A 22,295-nucleotide genomic window follows, 5' to 3' on the forward strand; every position below is an offset into this window, starting at 1 on the left:
AGAACAAATTATTCTGGTGGTTTTTGCTTGTTTGCTTTTGAAGATCAACAAGTCTCACCTGTCCTCCTGCAGACGGCATGAAACTGACAGCGGGTGTAGAACCACTGGACACCACGTTGGCACCTCCAGCCACAACCACAATGGCAGCTGTGTTCACTTCCAGTGCACGTCAAAACTATTTTCACAGTTCAGTCATTAATTCGTCAGCATCAGGCATGAAATTACAGTGTAATTTGAACCTGTGTTCCTATCAGTTGAGCTTGCAGTATCAGATAAATTGATTGCTAAAGTACGTCATTCAAATCAAACTGATGTGACCACAACATTAATTTTCAAGTATTGTATCAGGCTGGTTTAAAGACACTGTGCAAAACCTATGCAAGAGTTTAATACCTTAAGATTAATCAAATCCGTTGAGATTAATAGATTATTTTATTAGGATAAAATAAGGCTAGGCAAGTTTTTCATTGGTTAGCATAACCAAGCAACTAGGTCACCTGTATCCTCATAAAAAGAGCATAATTAACAGATATGACCTTTTTGTTATTTAATGTTCACGTTTTACATCTGCTTCGTATGAAGAGAGGTAATCATCAAAGCAGCATAAGCCTTACTAGGTTTATCAGTTGCTTAATTCAGTATTCAAACACACACATAAGGAAACAAGAGACCCCAAACAGTGAACTTGAGAGAGGCTGCAGCAGATGCCTGACGTTACTAATGCATCAGTGGAGCAGGAAACAAGAGAGAAAAAATACTAAAGGAAAGAAGATACAAAGTAAGAGAAATGAAGATGGAGCAGGGGAGGAGGGGAAGGGCAGCAGACAACTCGGGTTGCTGAACAGAGCTCATAAATAAAATATGACCCTTTACGCTGGATTTCTCCAGTCCAGTAGAGATTTAAAAATTTGTGAGGAGAAAACCTGTCCTAACCAGGAGAAAGAGGTCCAGAATGCTTTGTTGCATTAAAACTGAACACTAACAACAAAATTCACTGCAATAGAATTGGCTATTGCCAAAGAAATCTGCACAGTTGAAGCTACTGAACCAGACAAAAACCCAAGGAGCTGCAGGAGCAATTAGAGATGAGCACGAAAGCACACGTGGGGTGACCAGTAGAGACTAGAGCCTACGCCTATGGTAAAAAGGACCTGACAGATGACACCTAGGATACAGTATCTCATTCAAGCAAACAAAGGAAAGCCTCCTAAAGGATGCGCAGACATCAAAGTGACAGTGAGGAGCGAATAAAAGCAGAAATTTCAGGAAGCTGATAAAAGCATTGACAAGGGGAAAGGGAGAGGGAAGGGGGCTGCCTGAAGAGGGAAGTCAATGTAATCAGGGCTGTGAAACCCTGAAAATACACTTCCTGCAAAGTCACTCCTTTCAACATGCGCAGCTATTTGAGATCTCTCCCTGTCTTCTCTTTTTCCAGCCCACAGTGGCACACAAGCCTTCAGCGTCTTCTGACACATCTTGGGACAGCAAGTGCTTAACTGAGCCTGAGCTGCGATACAGCATGAAATGCAGAATTAATTCCCCTGACATCTGTATCAATTAACTTCTGCCATTGGCAGGCACTTTAAAAGCCTTCATCATCAGGCCAAATAAAAATAGAGAATGTCTGATTTATTATCTTTTCCTTATCTTCTGAATAGGCATAAGGCCCTACTACTTTCATTTTCAATTTTATTGTTTAGAGTATTTTATCAGTAATAAGCCATGAGTAACTTAAACCTCACAAAATGCAGGAAAATTTACTGTGTAAACATGCAGTTTTAAAAAAAAAGTGAAGTTTCTTGACCATGACCCTATTTGTCTAACCAACCTCCTTCTGCACAAGGTGATTTGTGGCTTTTCTGAGTTCTATAGCCATGAAAAATCACACGCAATATCTGTACGATGGGTACGGCCACCCGTACCTGTAACAACTCAAAGAGCTGCAAAGCGATTCTGGAAAAGCAAACAGAAATGCTGATTTTTAAAACATGAAGATCAACCACAAGCAGAGGTGTGCTGATCCTATTCTGTGGCCAATTTTTGCTATACCTGTGTATCTAAGCTTACATAACATGCCTCTCAATTAAAAGCTGAATATCCACTAATTTTAAAGGAAGATATGATTAGAGCACAATATGGCCTTTATTAAATATGAATTCTTTGATCACAACACCCTCAGCATGACAATGGGAAAACAATGCCTTCGGGCCACCATTATATCTGCCCTGTTTCCTTCCTTTTCCTCCTGTCACCACACATCTGCCTTGTCAGCCCCAACAGCATCTACAGGCAAAGAGATTTGTGCCATTCTTCACAGAGCAACCAACAGGAATTTTATTTGATATAAACATCACAACTTTATTTCTGTGTTTGAATTAATGCTTTTCAACAGAGATCGAGGCAGAAGACTTAAGTCTTAGCTCCAACAGACAATATCACATTTGATTACACTGGCTTCACACAGAGAAAATGTAGCTCATAGTCATAAAAGCCAAGGTTTATTTTCTAAATTGAAGATTAAGTGTCATGGAAATGTGTTACAAACCCTATTATGGGATCTGAATGCTTGATGCTCAGACTTTGGGATGTTTTTTTAAAGCACAAACAAGGCAGGAAAGATGGGATAGTGAAGGGCAGTTAAAAAACAAATCCCTCAAAGTATTTTAACACAAAAATGATCTGATCTGTCCCGGGGCTTTGCTAACAATAGACCTTTTAGACATGGAGAACATCATGGCTACTAGGTCTTCCAAGAGAAACAAACCAAAGATAGCATCTGGTGCATGTACCCCCCTCTGCATCAGCTCCTAAATATACTAGAAATCAGAAACAAGGGTTGAGCCGTGGGTCTGTGAAGCAACCAAGAGATACTGTGGGGGCATTCCTCCTCTTTGATAGAAGTATTTTCTCTCCATATAATGATAAACCAAGAAGGTATTCAGCCTGAAGTGTTGAACTTCAAACTACTGTGGTTCTCCTACTAAGTATCAAATCCGTTTAGAACAGTGAGAAGGCTAACAAGAACTGAAATACGCATAAGGAATCAAAGTAACATCATTATTACCATTTCATGTTCTATAGAACTGTAGATGTTTGGTAGAAAGCCTCATGTTTTGAAACACGCTTGCTGATATTATTCCTTTTAAACTATTTTTCATGCGACCTTTACTTATGTTATTAAACAAGTTTCCCTGACAATACGTGTGTTTATATATGCAGCAAATAGAGTATCAAACTGTGATCGCATCACAGAGACAATTCCAATCATAACATGATGAGCCTTTGGCACAGAAGGAAGAAAAACACCACCAAGACTTGATAATACATTAAAACCGTATTTTCAAAATATGATCTATAAATGTGGTGCATTACCCAAGAAAACATGTTCTTCTCAGTCAGCCACAAAATATACATAAGTTTACAGATTTTCATCGAGCATTAGGTAGTTCCTTTCTCACATTCAAAAACCCAAGCAGCAAGGCTCCCTGAAAAATGTTGGTTTGTCTGTATGTCTATATAGGTTTAGAACAAGGGACTTCTTATACCGTTAATCCATTTGAAATAAAACACATGCATGTATTGTTTGTTTTGATTAATTACTTTTATCTATTAATATACCTATATACACCAAACCCCTAAGTCAGTTTTAATAAAGACAAATGTTTAAGCGCATGCTTAAGTACAAATGCATTGTACTCAATGTATTACAAATGAATTCACATGTGAATACCATAAATATTAAAAGCCCAGAATGAATGACATTTTGCTACAGAAGTCTGCAAGGTAGCAGTTTCCACTTGCTATTTTAAATAGGTCAGAAATGATACACTTGCATACTGCTATTATCATGTATTTTAAAAGTGAAAACTGTAATCATACCAGCAGCTATTACAGACTGACACCCTGCTTTTTTGAAAATATTAAACTAGCACTAGAAAAAAGTACATTGAATGATGATATTCAGCGTAGAGGAAAATAATAAGAAAACATGGAAAAATCCATTTCATAAGCATGCACCTATATTAACGTATTTAGAAGTTAAAACAAGGAATGGTATCCCTGCAGGTAAAATAAGAACTATTTGCAGTGAATCAACCTACAATGTAGGTCATATCTGATGATTCTCTATTTAGAAAAACCTCTCCTGATCAGATCAGCAGAGAGTGAGTTCCGCACACACAAAGGGAGACTACATAGCAGGGCATTTTACATTAAATTTTGCTTAAATAAAATATTCTCCCCAAGTCCTAGGCAGTCAAAAAGATTGCCTCCCTTCCCCTTTATCACCTACAGGGACAGGTGACAGACTAGAGAGAAAAGCAGTAGGCAGCTCGTCACATCAGCAGTACTGAAAGCACAATGTACATGCGCTGCGTGACCAAGGCTACACAAACTGATTCAGCATATTAATACCTCCAGCTTATCAAGTGAGGCAGCACACAGATGTGCCATTTGCGCTTTCACTGCTCGCGCTGCACTCATCCTGAAGCTGAATGCAGATTTTTCAGATCACTCCAAGAATTCTGGAAGGAGACATAAGTACAAAAGAACAGTATGCAGCAACTCAACTATAAAATATAAAAGGCTTATGCCGAGAAGTAGTCATGAAAAATACCTCTCTACGCATACAAACTTTCTGACTTGGAGATTTTAACATTGTCATTATGAACCTGGAGCCTCTTGAAGGGTAGGATTCCTGAAACAAAATACTTGTCCAATATAGTCTTAGAGAAGTCACAGTACAAAGAATTCTTAAAATAGAAGCTTGCAAAGCGCATTATATTGTCAGAGCAAATCTGTCTCCATCCCGTTGGAGATGCTAGATCGGTGATCCGCATATAACTCCACCTATCTTTTAAGGCAAAAATGCTTCTAGTACCACTGCTAGTGGGCTTTAATGCAAAGTCCTGGCAATTGTCCAAGACTTGGAAACCAAGGGCACACTGCATTTTCATTTATCTTTTTAGGTCATGACACAAGAGATCACACTGATGTCCAATAATGTTCTCTATACAAGTGCAGATGGAAGTCAGGATGGCATTCCTAAAAACAGTGCTACACTGCACATCAACTTTATGTTTACGTAAGTTACTTAAAACTTCCAACAGGGCTTAATAAAACATAAAGCGGAGAAAATATTGCATACAACGTAGAATAGAAAACCAAAGGTGAAGCAGTGTAATTCTGCACGTGGCAAACTAGCATTCCAAGCAAACAGCAATAGTTAAAAATAGAAAATATTTTTTTTAAACATAAAAAAACCACGAACATATTTTCATTATTCTTACTAAATTTAATCTCATCCCTAATCCTATCCCCTGTGCTCCTAATATGGAAAGGAATGTTCATCACAGAAACGAGCAGGCTGATTTAGAGGCCAGAACAGTTGAAAGTTAGTAAGGAAAATCTCTGAAGAAATCCAAGATGAGTTTGGGACTTGGGATGTGGTTAAATCTTCTGGTGATAATAAAAACACATCAATAAATAATCCCACTTTTTTCTGTCTTGTCCTTGAGAGCAAGGTTGATGGTTACATACAATCTTGTAGCTTTATACCGAACTCTTTACAGTAGCACTGCTGTATTACCTTCAGAACAGCTACCAAGAATGATGGATATCAATTAACAGAATATGGCAAAATTGACTTTCAGGTTAGTCACCAACAACTAAATTTATACAACAGAGCTATCAGTTCTCACACACAGTAGGTAGAAGAGCAGCAGTTTCTAATATACTAACAGAAACAACAGCTTATGGAAAAAAACCAAATGTTTCTGCCCAACAGATTTCAATAAAGTTGGTCAAATACTCTTGTGTTCCTCCTTCCAAATAATTTGATGACTGGAGTAAGTCAGAAAACAACTGACACTAGAATAAAAGAACAAATAGTATCACACCATAGGCAGATGGCATTTTCAGTGCTTATAGGATTTAAGAAAGCCTCTTTGCTGAGTTAATACTAGAACAGTTTAACACAATTAACAACTAGCTGGAGGCATACTGATCAGCAAAAATTAAAAAAACACCCAAAACCAAAAACGATGTCCCACTCCAACCCACACTGGCCTTTCACAATTTTTTTTTCCCCTCTTCTTCTTGGTGTTAATTCCTTTAACATATTTACTGATGGAATTCTCTCCCACCGCCACTCCTCAAGCCAGACAGGCTTTCCTGGTGCAACAACTCTGTTGTTTCTCTAGTACCTCCTCTCATTTGCAGCTGTCCACTGGAGCCCTTATGACTGATCTTTCCCAGGATGCTATTCACGCTGTTCACAGTTACATTAATCTCAGTAGCTCATTTATCAAATGCAACTTTATCATGGAGATTCTTTACCTCCTAAATCATTTTCACTCAATAACCTGTCACTTGTACCGCTTTCTGGCTTGTAATTAAGTACCAGAGGACAAAACGTGTGAGCTAGCATGGTTTTCTCAGGAATTTTCCTTAGGAATATCTTAGGCTTACTGCTGATGCCTTTAGCTGTGAATCTATTCAACCCTTCCCACTAACGGTTATTTTCAACCACATTTGGAACGGAGGTGAGGACTGAAAAACACCAAACTCCTACAGGTTCTGTCAAAACTGAGAGCTTTGAAGAAAGCCTTCTCCTATTAGCAATGCTATACTAGGAACAGGCCCAGAGAAGGTGCCTTTACCTATTCCACGGGCACATCCAGCACGTGACAGGTTGCTGCCAGAAAGCAACCTCCATGTCCCTTACTGCAGAAACAGTTGCCATATGCACCCATGGTTAGCCAGACAGCAGAACAAAAGAAGAAAGCTGAACGCTTTTGGAGAGCGTGGAAAGGGGTCTGGAAACTCAAGAAGAAAACAAAGGTACCGTGGGGAAAAGCCAAGAATACTGTGGTAGGGGAAATGCAAGGATCCATAGAAAGCTCAGATTCTTCCACAGAAAAAAAAAAACAAAACCAAAACAACAAATCAAACGGCTGCTACATTTTGCTCCTGTTCTGCTACTCACATTTTTAAATTCTTGTAGCTCTGTATCGACAGTCTTTTTCTTCTCTGAAAACACACCCCATCTGTCATAAACAGGTTTCATTAGTACTCTTCCAGTATTTCTGCCTGTATCACTAATATTAATCAGATTAGTTCCCAGACCGACTTAAAGATGTACTAAAGCCCAATCTGTATCCCAGGACATCCCTTCTCAGTATTTTCTTCATCTTCTTTTCCAGAGCAATCTCCCTATTTACCAAAACAGCTTAAAAACTGGCAAAATATAAATAGCTGAAGTAGAGCACCTCTCCAAGGGCAACTAATTCTTTGCCAGTTTCTCTATCATGTTACAAGCCCTGAAGGTCATCAGAAATATAAAGTAAGCCAAGTTGCTGTTTTTTAAACAATAATGTCAAGCAAGATTAGCGTAACAGTTATTATTGCTACTTTTCTTAATACAGCAATCACTGCAAGGGTAGAGTACAAGTTTTATTTTCTGCATGCTTTACTGCAGTTAGTCACCTATTCTCACTACTGCGCCTAGAATCACCTTGTCTCAAAACTTAAAACTGCCCCAAACTCTCCAAACTAAACACAGAATTTCCAAATTAAAACTGAATTAGATCTAATAAGTATTTTTTTTAAGCTAATATTAGAGAGTTAGTTATATATATAACGTGTATATAAGAGTAATCCTTAAAGAACTGTTTCATTTATAAAAGCATACTGGACTATATCCATCATCCAAAAAGTAGCAAAATGTGTGTTAAAACTGCCACAATACTTTAAAAAAAATAGATCTTGATATTGATCTTGCATCTTAAAATGAAAGTATCATGTTCTGTTTAATGCTTTGTTGAATCTTGAACTTTGACAGACTGTAAGGGAGCACTACCACACAGAATATTGGCTTTTCTGAAATAAATTCAAGTCTATTTCAATAATGCATTAAAAACGCCTTTAGATATAGCCTAGCATATTGCAACTTGCCTTCAAAAATACGTATTTTTTTTGTCTCATAAATGTTCAAAACTCCAAATTGTTATGAAGCATGAATTAGAATACATCATTTTTTTTTGTCTTCTTTAGATAAAAGCTTTTTGTATTTTTCTCTTATTGTAGACAGAGCTCACAGTTCTTCTGTATACCAAATTCATTTTCACTTCATGAATTTTAAGAGAACTAGACCCAATAATCACCAACATGCAGGAGACCTCTTCAGTGGTACGAAGGTCACAGGCATACTGTAACTCTATGGGGGGACAAAAGAAGGCAGAGAAGTGTTTCTGCCAGACTTCCTCCCATTCTGTGCCTAATGAAAGTTTTCATACCAGTTATGGTTCCCCAGATATGCTGGAAGCCTGGGACTTGGCTTTCCATTCTGTCAGCTTTCCTACAGCTTTGCATCCAAAACACATTTGGGTGTGATGAGAACCAGATACTAAGTGACTGGCAGTGCAACCCTCTAAATATGTACCAAAAAACAAAAAGGGAAAATACATATGTCATCCAAGCCCTTAACACAGTGAGACAGTCACATAGATTGCTGGAGCCAGAAGCAGAAGCTGCAAGCACTTTCTGAGGGCCCTGCTCTCCAGCACGCTCCAGGAGCAGCGCTGCACAAGAAACTAAAGGCACAGACAGTAAACTAGTACTCTTAAAAGCAAAGGTAAAAAAAAGCCCACCCTAGTAAGCCTGCTGCATGTTTAAACACACTTAAAAAAAAAAATCACTACATTGCACCTGTCACTAGGACTTAAGACAGCCAGGTCCACACAACTGTGGTTTGCACATCACCAGTGGGCCACAAAACATCACCTCATCAAGTACCTCCAGCTACATCTCTGATCTGTGTAAAAGCACAAGACACGCTGAGAAAACCACTCCATGTATTTTAAGTTGTCTTCTCAAGGAAGCGGGGGTTTTTCACTTTAATGTTGGAAAACCAGAGAAGAGAGAAATCTGTGAGGATTTCTAGCATGATTATGATCCAAGTTAGAAGCCTCTTGAGCCAATGGAAATAGCGGTGGGCTAGGCCTAGAGTGATTATATAATCATCTAATTAAGCCAGAAATGTATTCATATAAATGGCACTGTTTCTGTTTGATTTATAATGAGACACAGTCAGCTACATTTTGATCAAGTCTCATTGATGCAGTGTCAAAATAGCATTAGCTGGCTTCTACATAAAAGGGAAAAGGGCTGAGTGACATCTCCACAAGATTTTCATTTCCTCTTAATCTACCGAGTAGCCCAAGTCATTAAAAATGAAACGAGTTCAGTTAGTCAAAACTGTCTCTTAACCTCTTTCAGCCTTAGCTTACGTACTCCAGTAAAAATGTGTGATTTAGAAATATTACATACATATAAAAATGTTTCACTGATTTTAAAATATGTAAGTATTTCATCTTTTCAATTATGCAACATCATTTTTCTAAAGAACAGTCCTGCACCTGTTCAGTAAAAACAAATACATTATAAATGGGTTGCCACATGAGTTACAATATTTAAAAATTATGTTTGCACAGTTTCAGTTCTAATGTCTCGACATACAATTTAACGTGGCATCCATAACAATCACAAATAAATGCCAGTAAATAAACTGGGCAGAGCTGGTTACCAGCACATCCCCCTTCTTGCCCCTTTTCCTGAAGAGCAGTAGAGAAACCTTCAGCACTGTTACACGTCCACACACACACCTCAGGCATCTGCCCTCCTGAGCTTCATGATTAAAAACCAGAACAAGTAGTTGGTAACAGACTGCTGTGGAAGGAGGCATAGAGATTTATCTAAGGATGCGCTACACAGGAGGAATAAATTATTTCTACTGCAGCTCTTAAAGCATTCCTACTAATTCAGAACGCTGTAAGGACCAGAATAGCATCACATTTACAGTACTACTACCAAAAGAAATACTGTCATGTGGAGAAATATTTAAAAAAACATGAGATCTGTAACTATACATTTAGCTACAAATCAAATTGATGAAATGCCTGCACTAACATTTGCATATCTAACATAATAAAATAGAAGAAGCACACCAAAAGAACGCACGCTGCCGTAAGGAATCGGATCACAAATTCATTTGTACCAAGATGCATTCACAGGCCATAAGAAGGTACTTTGGGGGTAAGACCGAATGCTGCATCACCTCCAATCTTATTAGAGTGAAGCAATCCTTAAGAGCATGTAGATGAGTATTTCCTAATTTCTTATTAACCTCAGCCTGCAGAGACAGTGAGCAAACAGATTACCATGAAAATATTATAGGCCAATCTTTCTTCTTGCACTATTTTTTTTTCCCCTGTCATCGAGAAGAAAACATAGAAGGAAGTGTGATTAAAAGAGAATAAACCTGGTTACCATAAAGGTGCTAACCACTCCAGAATTAATGCTGACACTAAAGCTCCTGCTTAATGCTACCTCTTCCTACCACTTACTGGAGTCCTGATATTGCTACTGCTCCATTACATAAATATTCTGCAATTCCCAATTTTATTCATTACAGCAATATAATTTTAGGCCACATACACAGACACACACAAAATAGCTGTTCTTCTGTCCAGGATATCATCGCAAATAAGGGAAAAATAAGAAGATTCAGCTCTCACATCCCCCAGCAGTTCAGCATGCCTCCATTTCAATTTGAGGAATTAAAAACCAGAATGAAACAAAATACAACTTCTATCAAGATATACAAAGTAGTTAAGGAAACAAAATGGATTATACCAGTAGTATACCTACTGCTTGCTATACACCAGCAGTTTTGAGTGCAAAGTGGTCACACTACATTTAGCAGAACAGAGTGTAAATTTTGCCACCTTTATGTGAAGTCAACTGTTCTGTCTAAATACGTGGAAAATAACTATTTGGTGCATTAAGTATTTCTAATGAATGCAATTGAAAGGAGTTCTCCCATACCATGTGAATTGTCTAATGCAAAATGTTAAACTTTACTATACATATATGAACATCAAATTTAGTGGTCAAAACTACAACTCGTAGGTAGCACCTTGATAAAGGCATACTACAACAGGTCATTAAAATAGTATAAGAGTTCAAATTTATGTTATCTGTTGATCCTGGACATCTACTGAAAAATCCACCTGAATGGCAATACAAAAAGCTTCTTCACTGGTTATATAAAAGAACGTAAGAATCAGAGTAGAAGTCCACCCCTCATTTTGATTTTAACTAATGCACCATTCTAAACATCTACTTAGTTACAAATTAACATCATAAAAACGTTGTTAATTATGGTTAACAGGAATGCTGCTTCATATGACACAGGCTGCTCATTAATGTAAGCAACAGCAATTGATTTAAAAATATAATTTTATCATTTAATATTTCATCTGAAGGAAATAAAACATTAGCACAATCGTATCTATCTTAATGAATCCACCACTCTAATTTTTAATGAGTTTCTATCTCCAGGTAACAATTCTCCCTCCCCTCTCATCCTCCAACATCACCCCACCCTCAGACAAAAGTCTGCCTGAATTTTAGCTAACGCTGTATCGTTGCCTTTGTATCCTTTTACTAGTTCATATTTTCTCACACTCAATCTAATTAATATTATTTTGAAAATAATGCAAAAGAACAGAGCAAAGCAATACACAAAAGCTCTGACAAAACAGACGTGAAGTCACTATTTCCCACACATTTGCTAAATCAAGTGGATATTTAACCTCCCATGTATAGCCCACCCTTTAAAAATCAGGCAACTGTGGTAAGTGAAGAAATTAATAAAGCTCACTTCCATTAGCTTGGCAAATTAACCTGGCAAATAATAAAGACAATAAAGTTCCACCTACACGAATTCTTTGGAGTGTTCTCAGTGGCTCCCGGAGATGACATGGCAGTGAGAAAGAATTAAACAGGAGCACAGTACCAGTTAAGAGACACCTCCAGTTAGCAAGCAGCTTCGCCGATGTGCATCTTCATTGATGTAGAACAAAGACGGATGCTAGAAGCTTGCTTTTTCAAAGCAGTAACACGGCAGCTAACAGTTTTCAATGGGTCACTCGTACACAGCTGCATGCACATTGATGCTCCAACTCCCTGCCTTTGCGGAACCTGAATGCAAGCTAGCAGCAGCTGTGGCACACCAGAATGCATGCATGTATTTGGGAAGATACCACATGCAGCTGAATAAAGGGGTGGCTGACGGGAGGTGCTTCCCACTGTGTTACAATTCCATGGCATGCAGTTACAGCGTGCACTTATTTCACAGAGAGCTGGAATCACTTGAAAATGTTTAGAGATGAGGAAAAGGTAAGGAAGGAATCTGATTTTTTTTTTTTTAATTGGGAAATATTCATATGGATCTCCCCTCAAAGTATTTTTCCTTAACATGGCTCAGCTCAGATACCCCACAAACCAGATTACATACTATTCTCACTTCACATATAAAATATTCAAAAACTTGAAGGCAATTTTTTAACACATTAGCAGCCTTCTCTTCTGAAAACTGAATCTTCTGTATCATATATCAGGACTTTCATCAAAAATTCAGATGTGTATGCAGTTACAAAAATATGGAAACAGCATATCACCAAGAATCTTTGGTCATGGTGATGCTACAGTTACACAACACTGTTTTTGTCTTTCAGAAATTGTTAGACATTGCTCAGAATTTGGCATGCGTTACTCCTTCCGTTTACGAGCGTACTCAATGCCGCTGGAAACCATGACAGACACTGTGATTTCTTTCTCTCTTACTTAAAAATAACACATTTCAAAAAGCTCCTGATTACAATTTTCAAAATAGAGTATAGACAAGAAGAAATTATGTAACATGTACTTCTCAAATCCTCATGATTAGAGGAAAAAAATCCCTGGAGTGTAAGGGCCTATGAAACTAATTTATTTTGCTGGTGAAAATAACACCAAAAATGTTTATGGGAAAGATTAAAAGAAAAGCATTATCACAAGAAAATCCCACCAGCAGTCCGGACTTCAGTAATTAAAGAACTAATTCCAGTTAGCACTGCAGACATAATAGGCTTTTCTTTTTTTTCCCCACATCAGTCATTTAAGCGTTATAGACAACCAAAATACTACACCTTTAAATGTTTTATTTTCTACATAAACTGGGTATGACAGGGCTTTTGTTCCCATGAAATTTTTTCCTATTACCTAAATGGCTCACCATTCATCTTATTCTCTATTGTTCACTCAGTCTCTCTTGTTTTATTAATACATTGGCCCCCTCCACTCCTTACAGAAATGGGATTCAGCAAGGCTGAGTCCAATCCAGGGTCAAATACTGATGAAGCCAACAGGAGTTGTACATGTACTTCCAGGAGCCATATTATTTCTAGCTGCAGTAATGTCAAAATTGTTGTGGAGCCTCTGATCCCTGAAAGGGCTTTTGACTTTATTTAAGACTAGAATGCAAAAAAAAAAAAGTAAAATTCGAGGAAAAAAATGAAAGCCACATAAATACATCAAAACTAAAATTGGTTGGGAGAATAAACTAGCTCCCTCAAAACACAAAGTAACATATGACAGGATGAAAGAGCTTAAGTGCTACATGAAAAAACAACCCAAAACAAACAAAAAACCCCATAAAATTCTCTAAAAATACATGGAGATGAAACAGAATTATAAAGAAAATAAGTGTCCCTCTTCTATCCCCCAGTCATAATTAGGATAAAAATGCTGACAGAGACAAGGTTTCTGAAGTATCTGGAACACTACTATTGTATGGATATTACTTCATTGTCTGAATACTACTTTCAGGTGACAGCCGTCACACAGAAACCTGAAATCAAGTCTAGCAAGTAGATCACAAACAAACAGCACTATGAAATTTGCAGCACTCAAAGCTGCATTATAGCCAAAACTCACAGCAAGCAAAAAGAAAAAAGCATTTAAAGCAGTAAAACAGATGTAGCTTGAGGTGGAATAAGTGACCAGAACAAAAGCAATCTTTAATAAGCTGAGTTGCAAGAACACACAATACACACAATATTTGCTCCAAGGATGGATGATGAACTGGTTTGTCCATAAATAATCTGATATTTGTCCAGCGTCCTTTTCTAAGTATTAGATTTCCTTTAGAAATCCTTCTATTTACAGCTTTAAACATTCATATCCATTTCCAGTGTCGTATACAACAAGCTTAAAATTGGGTGCCATTTCATGATCAACTAAGGTCCACCAAAGCTTGTACTGCCACAATAAAGGAAGCCCTATTTTTCCCTCATTAACTGAAAACTTCAAAATAGAAGAGGGAGAAATAATTTTCAGTCTGACATCCAGACTGTGTAGCCCCTCTTTCACTAAGGTATAAAAGGGAAATAACGTCTTGATAGTGATTCAACCTAAACATGCAGGGAATATTTTTCCTACAGTGCATAGAACTTACAAGTAGCTAGATCTCTGATCTAGGCTGTTTTAAAAAGCGTCCTGAGAATTAAACAGAGATGAGAGTTTGCAGACAGGAAAACACATCAGGCAAATAAAACGCAAGGTAGCTATAAGGACGCTCCACCATTTTTCTTTTCCATCTGTCTTATCCTATTACAGCATGATGGAAGACTTAAGTAGTTAAACTCATCTGCCTTTCACTCAAGAATTGTCTAGAGGAGACCAAGTCTCAAGTCATTCAATTCTCAAGAGAATATTTATTATATGTGGGAGTCTTGGTCAATTCTTGTCACAGACAATATAAAGCATCCAAAGTTACAAGGCTTGATGGGATAGGAAAGAAGCTGGTAACATGCAATAAATTCCCAAAATAATACAAAGTAATGAAAAAAATCCAAATCCTGAATACCTTGAAAAAATTTTAACGCCATCTTAGCTTTATGACAATAGAATGAAGCAATTGTTCTAAATATATGAGACAGCCAGCATGGCTTCACCAAGGGCAGATTGTGCCTGATCAATCTGGTAGCCTTCTATGATGGAGTGACAGCATCAGTGGACAAAGGAAGGGCAACTGATACCATCTACTTGGACTTGTGCAAGGCCTTTGACATGGTCCCATACCATACTGTTATTTCTAAATTGTAGAGACGTGGGTTCAAAGAGTGGAATATTTGGTGGATAAAAAATTGGTTGGAAAGTTGCAGCCATGGAGTTGTGGTTAACGGCTCTATGCCCTGGTGGAGGTCAGTAACAAGTGGTGCCCCCTAGGGATCCATCTTGGATCCCACTGCCTGTGATTGACTGCACCCTTAGCAAGTTCGCTGACAATGTCAAGATGTAGAGTTTTTGGAGCGGGACCAGAGTAGAGTCACAAAGATGATCAGAGGGCTGGAGCACCTCTCCTACGAAGACAGGATGAAGGAGCTGGGCTTGATCAGCTTGGAAAAGGGGAGGCTCCAGGAAGATCTCATTATGGTCTTCCAGTACCTTAAGGAAGCTTAAAACAGAAGGGAAATCAACTTTTTACAAGGGTGGATAGCAATAGGACAAGAGGGATTGGCTTTAAACTGAAAAAGGGGAAATGCAGATGAGATGTCAGGAGGAAATTTTTCACTCAGAGAGCGATGAGATTCTGGCACAGGCTGCCCAGAGGAGCTGTAGATGCCCCATCCCTGGAGGTGTCCAAGGCAGGGGTGGATGGGGCCCCGGGCAGTCTCTTCTAATTGGTGGTAACCCTGCCCACAGCAGAGGGGTTGGAACTAGATGATCTCTGAGGTCCATTCCAACCCAAACCATTCTATGATTCTATGTTTTCTGGTATGACAAAATAAGAGTTGCCCTGTTTTATATCTATGCTACAAGTTTTAAGTATTATTATTTTTTTTAATCATAATCATCTAAATAAATTCTAAAATAATCAAGAAACACTCAGGAAACTCTAGCAGCAGAAGCACTGCTTATTTCCCATAGCATGCTTTGGAAGCTGGACCCGAACAAATACGACATTTATTTGAATAGGGGAGGGAGGTAACTGAAATATAAAATCTCACAATACAACAGTACATCATTATTATCCAACTTGGTTATGGGCACAATTTATCAATAAAATTTTTTTCACAGTATCAAAATATGAAGAATGTTCACAATATGACAATGTACCCACAAAAGTTTGGGGGTAGTATACTTGGAAAGGATTGAAGGAATTGGACTCTTGAAGGAAACTGAAGGAAAATGGACTCTATGCAGCTGGTATAATTTTCTACCTTAATGTCATCTACTCTTGCTCAGAAGTATAGAGGATTGTGTACTCAAAATTACGGCACGATTTCCTCAATGAAAGAATGAACTGTGTCAACCACGGGCTGTAAAGATCTCCACTGCATATTACCCATGCATCTGCAAGACTATATGAAGATTAGGAAGAAATAAAAAAAATTAAAAAAATAGATATTTGAAACACTGTTGAGGTGAGTCCATTAAAAAAAAAAGTGTGGAGAAAACTGCAAGTTCAACAGAAGCATCTTAGATTGTAAAGAGCAATGACAAAAGATCTCCATCTCCATTGTGACACAATGCCTTAAACTAAAAGAAAAAAAAAACACCCCTTTTCTCTTTACCATTCTCTTTTTCAGAAAGAGTATTTTGACAAAGCTTTTAAAAATTATCAGGACTTGTTTGGTAGGGATCTCTGATGCAAAGAGCTGGAAGTATATTTCATTGTACTGTAAACAGATGTGCTGAAAATGATTGCATGACCAGTTTCTATGAGCTTGAATGAAACTAATCCTGTTAAAGCTTATAAATACACATGACTCAGTAGCTAAAGTCACATGCATATCTGCCCTTACAAAGTTTCTGACACCTTTCATTGTCAAAAAGTGATGCGCTGCTGATTTTAAATAGCCCAAATTGCTTACCTTTCTTTCCAGAAACATAAAACATTTCATCCTAAACCTCTTGCTTATTTTTATTAAAAGGGGACTTTTAGAAGCAATTTTACAGTCTGCCATGTATACAGTTTCCACTTGAACAACATCTGAATTAAACTCAGCAACATAAGTTATTACCACTGCACAATTTACTACTTTTACTACTTTAATCTCTAACCCGCCCCCCCCCCAATTATCTACCTCATTCCTCTGCTTCACTCTTCCTTCTATGAAAGAGGTTTACAGTATTCTCTGAACATCTACTGCACAGTCCTGGCTGCACTGGGACAGAAACAATGTTCACTTTAAAAAACAAAACACAACACCAAAACATAAGTAGTATCATGTCTCTAAAAGGACAGCCAAGAGATTTCAAATCTCAGTGCAGTTATATGACTGCAGTCAATTTCAAGAATAAAGAAAAAATAACAATGTATTTGCTATTTAAGTTCTAATTTCTCAACTGTAGAATTGAAAATTACACACTCCTTTCCAAAATCAAAAAGTAAAATGCATCAAATACTAAAAAAAATTACATACACAAATATTGTCTACAATAAATCCTAAGTTTGCAAGATATTGCCAAAATCCACAGCAGAACACTTTTTTTTTTTTAAGCACCCAGGCCAGGGCAGCACAGAGCAAAATTCAGCTCCTGAAAGTGGTTCTGTGTACACTGAAATGGAGGAGAACTAGGAAGAAACTTGCAGGCTACTTCAAATGTCATACCCAATGTTTTCATCCATAAATCGATCATCTTTGACAGCAAAGCTCTTATGTAAGATAACTTATTACAAAAAGAAACCAGTTCCAGTTCCAGTGCATATCCACACTTTTGATACACCAGTGCTAGTACCGTAACAATAACCATCGAGACACCAGCCACTTCCTGCCTTTTTCACAGAGATGCTTCATACAAGAAGCAGGAAAGCCTCTAACCTTCACTTTCTCAGTGTCATAGATAATAAATAATGCATTATGCTTACATTTTAATAGAAAACCCCTGAGGCTGAAACAAAAGAGACTGGAGGGTTTTGTCCTGATACTCTACTCCACAGGTACGGCCAACAACAAAGGAGAGTGTCTGGCCCTGTAAATAGTCATAAAGCAAAAGGAAGAGAAGAATAATAAAATCCACTTCTCAGGATGTGCAAGAGTACAGTCTGTTATACAAATACAAACAACTATAGAAACAAATTCTAAAAGAGTATTTTTGTTGACAAATAAGGAAATCATTCATAATTTCTTAACATATTATTATGTACTTGTTCCATGCTACTTAACAATCAGCTTCCGATTGGACATTTTTTCAGCACTGGCCTGGAAGAATTCCCACGTTCAGAGTCCACTCCCTCAGTAATGAAAGCACTTCACTTCATGTTATCTTCCTCATAAACCTCTTAAGCTCCAGGTTAAAATCAATTAGATAACAAGAGCATGGTATATACTGGTATCAACCCTAGAACCCTTGGGCTCTGACAATTAGAAAGCCTTCTAATACTCAGCTTAAATGTCCTCGTATACAGTTTGTGGAAAGTACTGCCGCCTTCTCCTCTGTCTCCAAATAACAGTGCCCTTACTTGAAGGGGTTCTTGTCTTCTGGCTACCCAATTCTTGTCATTTGATGAACAATGTTTATGAACACATTTCAGTCTGGGCAGTTACATAAGGATAAATCAGTTGAGGCTGTAGTCTATACTTGGAACATAAAATGTAAAGAATAATCTACCCAATTACTCCCAATTAACTTATTTTCAATATAGCATACAAAAGCTATATACAATACTTCAGATAAAGTCTTATTAGTGCTTTGCACAATGCTGCTAACACTTCCACATCTCAACCTTAAAACCTGTTAGGTACTGTACCATCAGAAGCACTTGCTTTTCAGGAGACTGCATTGCACGGGTAACTTTGACAAGCACCCTGGCCTTGCTGCTGCCTTTTCCTCATCCTGTGCCAACATTCCTTTCCTCTGCCCATCTACCGAGCTATTTCAGCATGCTACATCAAACAAAGCTAAACCCAACAGCAGATCATTTTCTGCACAAGCTCTGGAAGCAGCTTAAAACAGAAATATGCAAGAAGGAACCACCAGTTAAGACTGCACAAAACTGCTGTAGAACTGAAACATTTGTCATTCTGTAATCATGAATCCTTCACGAGGAGGAAATTCTCACTCTGTTTCTAATCAGCTGATGAAATGCATACGATGGTACTCAGAAATTGGCTGAAAAGGCCAGAAAAAGAACAACTAAAGTCAGTCTGGTGAGCGCCTATATTTCACCATCCACGTTAACAGCAAGAACTCCAGGCAGCATCAATCAGATCTGAGAATGAAGACAATGTAAGAAACTATGGAAATCTACCCTCCAAGTATGGATTTCCAATCAGCCATGTACACATTCTCCTTTAGTTTTAATCTCTACTTCCTGGGATAACGTCAGGCACAACAGTACAAGCCGTTCCCAAAGTTAAAATAAGGTACGTATTGTTTATTTTAAATTATGTTGCTGTCATCTTATAAAAAGAATTTAAACTTGCTTGACATGACCATTTAGTCATGTCAAATACAGTTTATTAGCTATTACTTCTCTCTTTTTCTACAGGGTACAACCCTATCCATGAGTTCAATGTATGAATACAACATTTAGGCTGACTGATGCTTAATTTCTATTTTTAAAGATCTGTCACTGTGTTTGTGCTTTTCCAGCCTTCCATAGCTTCCAATAGCTCTTTTGATTATTGTAGAATAAATTTGATCAGTTGGTTTGAAAACACCCCACAGACCTTGAGGAAACTCTAACTTGGTCTTTATTTTGTATAGCATGAGATCTTACTCCCTAGTCACTGATATTGAGGTAACAGCCACTGACTACAGTTGATCTTTTTAGAGAAGAAGCAAGAAAATACTTCGGAGTCTTTCCTGACATCTGTTTACATCTGCTGTAAAGTGAAAACCTTCTCTTGGTTACCAAGATAAGCCTTCATAACTACTGTTGGAAAACTGTATGCATCTATATCCATTACAAAACCAGTTAGTTAGGCATAAACTTCAAGGTAAGCACATGGCTAATACCTTTCCCTTGCATGAAAATATTTGTCCTTGTGAAGTACATTAACATCTACTGTCACAAGAAGTTACCATCTCCGTGAGGAAAAAAAGAGAATCCAAGAGAGAAATAATTTTGGAAACCATTCCCCTGACTCACTTAACTCCCCTAATCAAAAGAAACAAAAATAAGATTCACTACTCTCATTAGCATCAGGTACTACAGAGTAGCTGTCTGGCCATGAGATAGAATAAGCTTGGTTTTATATTGCGCTAGTCTGTGTTGAAAGCTGTCAACTCAATGGAAAAAAGAGAGTTGTTATGGTAAGCTAAAGTGACATTTTACATAATCTGCTAATGTTAGCTTTATTATTTTCATTTTTTAGCATTATGTAAGGATTAGATAGTAATGAACTGAAAAGTCAAGAGGAATGCAGTTGATGAAATTCCCAGCCCTACCTTCAATTTGAAGAGACAGTTAACTGGCATAAGTCAAAGTACTTGACTTTGTATTCACAAATAAGGCCTAGTCACAAAGCCACAGTCATACCTTATTCAAAGCAAAAGATAGTAACAATTCTCAAGCCGATCAAACATTAATATTAGTAGGCAGAGTATGCCTGAATTTAAGATTAACTGAGAATGGTAATGTGTTCCACCTATGCACCACAGTGACAGAGCAATAAAACATCACAGAGTTGCTAGCCGCTGCATATTGTTTGGGATTTATACGTGTATGTATAATAATTTATATCCAACCAGTTGAGCTGCAGGAATTGCATCCTTCTGATCTAACAATACTGTGAAAATATCCTAGAATTAGCTAGATAGAAGCCTAGCAATTAATAGCCGACAACACATCAAAAATATATTCACTCCAGAAAAGACAGTAACTAGCAGAACACAAAGCACTTAACTTCAAGAACAGAACACCAAAGGAGAGACCTGAATTAGATACAGAACCTCTGAAATCTAGTTAAAACAACAGTATCCCCTGTGCTCTTCCTACAGTTATGACTCTCCCAAAGAAACCAGTAGCAAGAACAGGTAAACCAAGCAAGAAAGAGCCTGCTGGGTCTGACATAAAATTCAGATTATCAAATGCAGAAGTGGAACAGTTCTGTCCTGGTTTCATTTGATATAAGAACTACAGTAACTCTTGTAAATATTCAAGTAAAATGTGAAAAAAAAAAAAACAATTTACCTTTGAAGGTCTCAAGTTCCTTCCTGTAGGAGAAAATTAGAATACAAATAAATAAGCAAGTATGTAAATTAGAAAAGTTAAGACTCATTAAAAGTCAAAAAGCGAAGAATTTTATTTTCATCATCTGTAAGGGTAATAAATACTACTAAGTGCGCTTATCTAAATCAAACTCGATCAAACCGTTTCAAAATTAGGGTACCATCTATTCATAAATATGCACAGTTATACAGGTGTTACATGTTTATATCTATCCACATAATTTCAAGATACATTACTACAAAAATAATCAAGACTTCTTAAGGTTTCAGATACTAAAGCATCTATTGATTAGTGAATAACAATTAGTGCTCCATTTTCATCAATACCATTAACAAATCCTTTTGGAAATGGAGAAGAACAAAAATTTACAATTTCACTCACTCAACTGCGACACATTCTGAAGGCAACAGAAACATTCTGCAGAGGACAGAATTTTAAATACAAAGAGTAACAGAAAACACATAATACTCCAGTACCAGAAAACTAAGAAATCAAAGTCAAAAGCAGATGCATCTTTTTTCCTTCATACCAGGCCACATTTCACTTTCAGTAATGATGCAATTCTGAATGCAAAGCACACAGATAAGAGAAATATTTTCTCTGTTTTCAGGAAATTGCAAAATGATCCATTTGCCATTGCTACAAAGTAGTGATTTATCATAAATTTAGAGACTAAAGAAAAATCCAAGTAATGGCTTAGCTTAAGTAAGGCAGAATGCTAGCCTTGCCCTTATGAAATGTTCACTTAATAATGAACATCTTTTCAGCCTGTGCCTTGAAGACTTAAGTCTCACACACATAATAAGTCTAGCCAAATTCCAGATTTGGAATGCAAAAGTGATTTTAAGTAAAAGAAGTTCAAAAAAGACTGAACAGTTCTCCAGATAAACACTTTTCACTATTCATAGACTAAAACATATGCTTCAGTCATTACTGAGTCACATATGATGCAGACTCTTTCATAATACATATGCTGTACCATAATAATTCCTTCTCCTCCCTAACAGATGATGTCCTTCACCATTTATTCTTGCTGAGAGAACAGACAAAACAGTTTTAAAGCCAAAGCTACTTTCTAAACAGCACAAAGCAGTCCAAAAAGCAGCCAGAGAATACATTTACCTCCACATCTCCAGCAAACATGCCAATTTTGTCACCAAGCATCAAACATCAGTTTCCGAGAGAACGTGTGCTTTGGCAGGAAATAAGCTACTGCATAAGTTACTGT

At 37.4% G+C, this 22,295-nt stretch overlaps 1 protein-coding gene across 1 annotated transcript in view; it reads right to left on the reverse strand.

The window, feature by feature from the left end:
* DTNBP1 (dystrobrevin binding protein 1) overlaps positions 1-22,295 on the reverse strand; it is a 67,727-nt gene that overhangs the window by 17,454 nt on the left and 27,978 nt on the right. Inside the window, exon 7 of the mRNA XM_021388286.1 lies at positions 21,029-21,051. Coding sequence (XP_021243961.1) covers positions 21,029-21,051 — 23 coding nt within the window. The remainder of the gene's footprint in view (positions 1-21,028; positions 21,052-22,295) is intronic.

The sequence above is a fragment of the Numida meleagris genome, chromosome 2 (genome assembly GCF_002078875.1).
Source record: "Numida meleagris isolate 19003 breed g44 Domestic line chromosome 2, NumMel1.0, whole genome shotgun sequence".
In the NCBI taxonomy this organism is placed as follows: domain Eukaryota; kingdom Metazoa; phylum Chordata; class Aves; order Galliformes; family Numididae; genus Numida; species Numida meleagris.